At 44.7% G+C, this 7,096-nt stretch overlaps 1 protein-coding gene across 8 annotated transcripts; it reads right to left on the bottom strand.

Annotated features, from left to right (window-relative positions):
• Nucleotides 1-2,648: 2,648 nt before the first annotated feature.
• On the bottom strand, nucleotides 2,649-6,265 carry MBD3L1 (methyl-CpG binding domain protein 3 like 1). 8 transcript variants are annotated; one of them, XM_035284197.2, is made up of 4 exons: nucleotides 6,228-6,265; nucleotides 4,976-5,063; nucleotides 3,409-3,462; nucleotides 2,649-3,306 (listed from the first exon to the last, which is right to left on the bottom strand). In XM_035284197.2, the coding sequence occupies exons 3-4, from the start codon at nucleotides 3,451-3,453 to the stop codon at nucleotides 2,683-2,685; spliced, it is 669 nt and encodes a 222-aa protein (XP_035140088.1). In that variant the 5' UTR covers nucleotides 3,454-3,462; nucleotides 4,976-5,063; nucleotides 6,228-6,265; the 3' UTR covers nucleotides 2,649-2,682. The 8 variants fall into 8 exon arrangements, with proteins under 8 accessions (XP_035140088.1, XP_035140092.1, XP_035140091.1 ...); XM_035284201.3 differs by lacking the exon at nucleotides 3,409-3,462; XM_035284200.2 differs by lacking the exon at nucleotides 3,409-3,462 and having other exon boundaries at nucleotides 5,027-5,063.
• Nucleotides 6,266-7,096: the final 831 nt, after the last annotated feature.

Below are 7,096 nucleotides of genomic sequence, written 5' to 3'. Positions count from 1 at the left end.
CCTGTAATCCCAGCTACTCAGGAGGCTGAGGCAGGAGAATTGCCTGAACCCAGGAGGCGGAGGTTGTGGTGAGCCGAGATCGCACCATTGCACTCCAGCCTGGGTAACAAGAGCAAAACTCCGTCTCAAAAAGAAAGAAAGAAAGAAAGAAAAATAGAGTGCGATATCTATATTATTTATAGCTTCCCTAAAAATTGATTATTTAAAAATTTTATCTTTTCTTCTCTGTGCTTCCACATGGTAATTATCTGAATCCTAGAATGTGGTTCTTTTTGCTTTTGTTTTGTTCTGGTTTTTTGAGATGAAGTTTCACTCTTGTTGCCCCAGCTGGAGTGCAATGGGGTGATCTTGGCTCACCGCAACCTCTGCCTCTCAGGTTCAAGCAGTTCTCCTGTCTCAGCCCCCGAGTAACTGGGATTACAGGTGTCCGCCATCACACCCAGCTTGTTTTTGTATTTTTAGTAGAGACGAGGTTTCACCATGTTGGCCAATGCTGGTCTGGAACTCCTGACCTCAGGTGATCCAACCACCTCGGCCTCCCAAAGTGCTGGGATTACAGACGTGAGCCACCACGTCCAGGCATAGAATGTGTTTTAACGTTTTATTTGTATTTGCTTGAAAACAAATACAAATAGACTACATCCAGTCTGTTTGACTTTTTTTTAGATTCCACATAGAAGTGGGTCAATGCAGTATTTTTGTTTCTGTGTCTGACTTAATTCACTTATCTTAAAGTTAGTAGGCAGTGATCAAGGTCTTGAAATCATTCAGCACTTCGTCCTCATAGTCACAGGATAAACCCTACCTAATCAGAATCAATTATTAGTTTTGTGAAATATCCTAGTGAATTCCAGAATAATATTTCGTGAGTTTTGTATATCTACGTTTTCAAATAAACTAACTCTAGTTATTTTTCTGTTCTTGATTGCCTGATAATTCAAGAGTTGCATTTAATGAAATACCAGACTGTCTCTGATTCTCTACATGTGTTGAAATTTGATTCAGGAAAGTTGACACAATTTGTGGGATAATAGTGTCAAGAGAAACTTTTTAAGCCAGGTGTGGTGGCTCATGCCTGTAATCCCAGCACTTTGGGAGGCTGAGGCAGGTGAATCACTTGAAGTCGAGACCAACCTGACCAACATAATGAAACTTTATCTCTACTAAAAATACAAAAATTAGCTGGGCATGGTGGTGGGCACCTGTAATCCCAGCTACTTGAGAGGCTGAGGCATGAGAATCACTTGAACCCGGGAGGGGAAGGTTGCAGTGAGCCAAGATCTCACCACTGAACTCCACCCTGGGCGACACAGTAAGAACCTGTCTCAAAAAAAGAAAAGAGAGAGAGAGACTTTTCAGTGTTATAAATCTAACAATACACCATCATTCTGTTTGTTGGGATTAAGAGTTAAAGTCTATCTACTTGGCTGATCAAGCTTATTGAATTATTCCAATCCTCTTTATATTTATTTTATTTTATCTTATGGATTTACCAGTTTCTGAGATTGGTGTGTTGCAGGAGGCTGAGGAAGGAGGATTGCTTGCATCTAGGAGTTTGAGACCAGCCTGGTCAACAGAGTGAGACCTTGTCTCTCCAAAAAATAGAAAAAATTAGCCAGGAGTAATGGCATGTGCCTGTAGTCCCAGCTACTCAAGAGGCTGAGGCAGGAAGATCACCTGAGCCCAAGAGTTCGAGACTACAGAGAAGTTTTTTGTTGTTGTTGTTGTTTGGGTTTGGGTTTTTTGTTGTTTGTTTGTTTTTTTTGAGAGTCTTGCTCTGTCACCCAGGCTGGAGTGCAGTGGTGCGATCTTGGCTCACTGCAACCTCTGCCTCCTGGATTCAAGTGATTCTCTTGCCTCAGCCTCCTGAGTAGCTGGAACTACAGGTGTGCACCACTACACCCAGCTAGATTTTGTATTTTTTGTAGAGATGGGTTTCCCCATGTTGGCCAGGCTGGTCTTGAACTCCTGACCTCAAGCAATCTGTCCACCTCAGTCTCCCAAAGTGCCAGGATTACAGGTGTGAGCCACCATACCTGGCCTGCAGTGAGTTACGATAGCACCACTGCACTCAAGCCTGGGCTACATACATACATACATAGTAAATAAAAATAAGACTATAACCTGAAAAAGAAAACTCTCCTTTCCCTGCCCACCTGAAACCCAGTCTCTCACATCAAAAAGAATTACTGTCTTTATTCCCTTGTATCATACAAAGAAGGGTTTTTTGTTTTGTTTTGTTTTTGAGACAGAGTCTTGCTCTATCACCCAAGCTAGAGTGCAGTGGCACGATCTCGGCTCACTGCAACCTCCGCTTCCAGGTTCAAATGATTCTCCTGCCTCAGTCTTCCAAGTGGCTGAGATTACAGGTGCCTGCCACTAAACCTAGCAAATTTTTGTATTTTTATTAGAGACAACGTTTCACCATGTTAGCCAGGCCAGTCTTGAACTCCTGGTTATAAGTGATCCACCCACCTCAGTCTCCCAAAGTGCTGGAATTACAGGCATGAGCCACCGCGCCCTGCTGTGAATTTACTAATGTAGGTGCTCTTAGGTGCTCACCCAGCCTAATTGTTTTTAAGTGTTGGCATATTTTAAAGTTTCAAGAGCTCAAAGCAAAAAACCTCATTGTGGATACTGCAAAGAGATGTTAATAAAGGATTACACTTTATTTCATCTGCACTATCTTCCCTTTTTCTCGTTGTGTTTTTCAGGACAGGCTTCTTGGTCTCTCACTTTCTCTGCCTCATTAGCAAGTCTGTCGGCGTTCAATGCTATTACGAGTCTCTCTCTGACTGTCTTCACTTTCCCCTCCTGTTTCCTGATATCTTCCTCAGTGACCACAAACTGTTCGCAGAGGAGCTGTGAGACACCCACTCCCTCTCCGGGAATTGTCTCCGCCGCACCTGAAGAGCAGGCAAGTGGGGGCATGGGGCAGGAGTGCTCCAGACCACCAGCAAGCTTCCCCAGCAGAGAGGCACCTTTGCAAAGAGGTGCGAGTTTTTGCAAGGTGTTGGCAAGATCCAAAGTACTTAAAAGTTCTCCTGCACTGCTGTAGGCCTGGAGTCCTTGCAGTCTCTTCTGCCAGCAGACCTGTTGGGGCTTCTCCAAGCTCTCCTCCCATTGATGGTATCTAACCTCATTGCCAGGATGGGATGTAATTCTCGTAACTGGCCTCTTGAATGTGTAACTGGACAGTCTCAGAGGGATTGAGGTGCTCAAGTCGAGCTTTGATTTGCATTGGTTTACACAGTCATGCTGCTTCCTCTGTGAACTCTTAGCCATCACATTTCTTTTCCTCTTATACTGTAAAAATAAATCATAAGATGGGGTCAAATTAATCAGTGACACCTACCTTCTCAGGACAAGGATCTCAGGACAAGGATCTCAGCTGTTTTGGATTTTCACCCTTTCTCTCTCCCTCTGCTGTAGACCTGCTTCCTGGGACACCATCAGGCAGATCTGAGTCAAGCACAGAAAGTTCAAGGTCAAAACTCTCCTCTGTCATCCTGCAAAACCCCTCCTTGTTTGCGTACCATTTTATTATCTTTCTGTCCTTGTCACTCTCAAATGTTCAAGTCCTGATACTCCCTCTCAAGACACTATAGCAGTCTTTTTCTAAATCCCAAATCTTGCCTTCTTTTTTCTTTGTTTTTGGTCCCACTCTGTCACTCGGGCTAGAGTGCAGTGGTGTGATCACAGCTCACTGCAATCTTGACCCCCAAGCTCAAGTGATCATCCCACCTCAGCCTCCCGAGTAGCTGGGACTACAGGCGTGTGTCACCATGCCTGGCTAATTGTGGTTTTTGTAGAGACAAGGTTTTACCATGTTGTCCAGGCTGGTCTGGAACTCCTGAATTCAAGTTATCCACCCACCTTGACCTCCCAAAGTGCTGGGCCTACAGGCATGAGCCACCGCCCTTGGCCCAAATCCTGCCATTCTTCTGCATTACTTGACTATTCCTCTGGTTTACACATCGACCTCTTGGTTTGCAGAGTTCCTGCAGCTTCTAAGTCAATAGTGAAATTATCAACTGCTCTGTCCTTCGCATCTTAATCCCACGCTCCAGACATCTTCATCAAACCAAACAGTCATGTTCAAAAATAAATAATTCAGGCCCGGCACGGTGGCTGATACCTGTAATGACAGTACTTTGGGAGGCTGAGGCAGGTGGATCACTTAAGGTCAGGAGTTCAAGACCAGCCTGGCCGACATGTCGCAACCCCATCTCTACTAAAAATACAAAAATTAGCTGGGTGTGGTGGCATGTACCTGCAATCCCAGCTACTCAGGAGGCTGAGGCTGGACAATCACTTGAACCTAGGAGGCAGAGGTTGCAGTGAGCCGAGATCATGCCACTCACTGCATTCTAGCCTGAGCAACAGAGCAAGATTGTCTAAATAAGTAAATAAATAAATAATTCAAAAACTTATCTACCCAGTATAAATCTCTGATTTCCAAGTTTCTTATTTCAAATACCCACACCATAGCTATCTATTCTTCATGAACATACCTTGAGGAACAAGTGTCTATGGTTTGGGCATTTGAATTATACCAGACCTCCGGACCTTCATCTTCCTCTCTCTCCTCTGATTCCTAGCACTCTTGGAGTCTGCGGTCTGTGACCTAATAATTCCTAGAGACCAGGCAGGGTGGCTCACACCTGTGATCTCAGCAGCTTGGGAGGCTGAGGTGAGTGGATCACTTGAGGCCAGGAGTCCAAGACCACCCTGGCCAGCATGGTGAAACCCTGTCTCTACCAAAAAAAAAAAAAAAAAAAAAATTAGCCAGGCAGAGTGGCACATACCTATAGTCCCAGCTACTCAGGAGGCTAAGGTGGGAGAACTGCTTGAGCCAGGAGGTAGAGGTTGCAGTGAGCGGAGATCATGCCACTGCACTACAGCCTGAGCAACAGAATGAGATCCTGTCTCAAAAAAAAAAAAAATTCACTTAGATTAATCCAAAATTTCTTACCGCTTATCGTATCTGCCTTATAAAACTTCAAACCTGGACGGTCCCTGTTACCTGTGACGCCATGGCTACTGCCGTCATGTGATGGCTGCTGTAAAAAGAATCACATGACAGACATCTTACTACCACTACATATACAGAATATTCTGCATCAACTGGGAGAATCCGTCATGCCTTGAAACTTTATTTTCTGTTTATGCATTCTCATGTTTACTCCTGGATTTCCCCCAAAACCTTCTCCGGCTTTTTTCTTCTCATAGATTTTCAATTTTCCTTAACTTACTTGATAGTTTACAAAGAAGTTGCCAACTGCAAGATTGAAATTTTATGAATCTAGTCGCCAAAACTGCAAACCTCCCTGATAAACATCGAATGTTTCCAAATTTTCTTTAATTGAATTTAAAGAGATTTTCTGCCAGGCATGGTGACTCATGCATGTAATCCCAGCACTTTGGTAGGCTGAGCCAGGAGGGATACTTGAACACAGGAGTTTGAGACCAGTCAGGGCAACATAGGGAGATCCCTGCGTCTGCTAAAAATTAAAAAGTTAGCTGGGGGTGATGACACACATCTGTGGCCCCAGCTACTCGGGAGGCTGAATAAGGAGGATAGCTTGAACCCAGGAGGTCAAGGTTGCAGTGAGTAGTGATCAGGCCACTGCACTCCAGCCTGGGCAACAGAGCAAGACCCTCTCTCATAAATAAATATATTTCCTTTATCCTCCAAGAGTGATCTGAGCCTCATTCCTTCTTCCTTTTTGTTAATTTTATGCCCCTAGTATTGCAGTGTAACCCCTGTATCTTTTTTATCTTTTTTTTTTAAGACAGAGTCCCGCTCTGTGGCCCAGGCTGAAGTACAGTGGCACGATCTGAGCTCACTGCAACCTCTGCTGTTCAAGCGACTCTCCTGCCTCACCCTCCCGAGTAGCTGGGATTACAGGCACCCGCCACCACCTCTGGCTAACTTTTTGGTATTTTTAGTAGAGACGGAGTTTCACCATGTTGGCCAGACTGGTCTCAAACTCCTGATCTCATGATCCACCTGCCTCAACCTCCCGAAGTGCTGGGATTACAGGTGCCCCTGTATCTTTAACTTCTGTTTTTTTGCTAAATCCCTTCTTTGGTATTTAAATATGTTCAAGTTTCTCCTAGCTACACAGACACCCCTCTCCTTCACCACTACTCTCTATTTCTTCCCCTTAGCTATGAACCACTGAGAAAAGATCATCTAAATATTATGTCTCCTGTCTCCTCACCTCCAGCTAGCTCCTCAGGACACCCCAAACTTCTGTCTACCCTCACCGTTCTACGGCTGCTTCTGTTGCTAAGGCCACAATGAGCCCTTTGTTGTTAGATCCCAAAGGAATTCTCTTTACTCATCTGACATGACTCTTGGAGTGGAAAGCTTTGAAGTATGTTTGGAACAACCAGGACATGTGAATCTAAAACTCCACTGCTGTGAACCTTAGAAAATCTAAACACAGGACAGGTACATCTGATAAAATTCAACTCGAAAATTGAGATGTGCCATCAGTGGAAAGTACAAACTGGATTTCTGGAACTCAGTACAAAAAAAAAAATTATTTAAAAGATCTCATGTGGGCCGGGTGCAGTGGCTCACTCCTATAATCCCAGCACTTTGGGAGGCTGAGGCAGGGGGATCACAAGGTCAGGAGATAGAGACCACCCTGACTAACACAGTGAAATTCCGTCTCTACTAAAAATGCAAAAAAAAAAAAAAAATTAGCCGGGAGTGGTGGCACACACCTGTAGTCCCAGCTACTCAGGAGGCTAAGGCAGGAGAATCTCTCAAATCCAGGTAGAAGTTGCATTGAGCCAGTATCTCGCCATTGCACTCCAGCCTGGGTGACACAGCAAGATTCCATCTCAAAAAAAAAAAAAACTCATGTGGAGTCCTAATAAGATAAATAAGCAAGCGACAACAAGGAAGGGGCTCCTGGAGGGGGGAGAACAATTGTGGGCTAACTGCGAACAACCCACTGGCATGACATCTTGTTCCAAAAGACCTCGGGATCTGCACATAGCCCCAGCCACACGACCTGCACACCTTATCTGCACACAGCCGCCTCCAGCACGACCCTATGCAATTCCCTCCAACCTCTGC

The sequence above is a fragment of the Callithrix jacchus genome, chromosome 22 (genome assembly GCF_049354715.1).
Source record: "Callithrix jacchus isolate 240 chromosome 22, calJac240_pri, whole genome shotgun sequence".
NCBI lineage: Eukaryota > Metazoa > Chordata > Mammalia > Primates > Cebidae > Callithrix > Callithrix jacchus.
The sequence above is the reverse complement of the archived record's forward strand: the minus strand, read 5'-3'. Positions and strand labels throughout refer to the sequence as shown.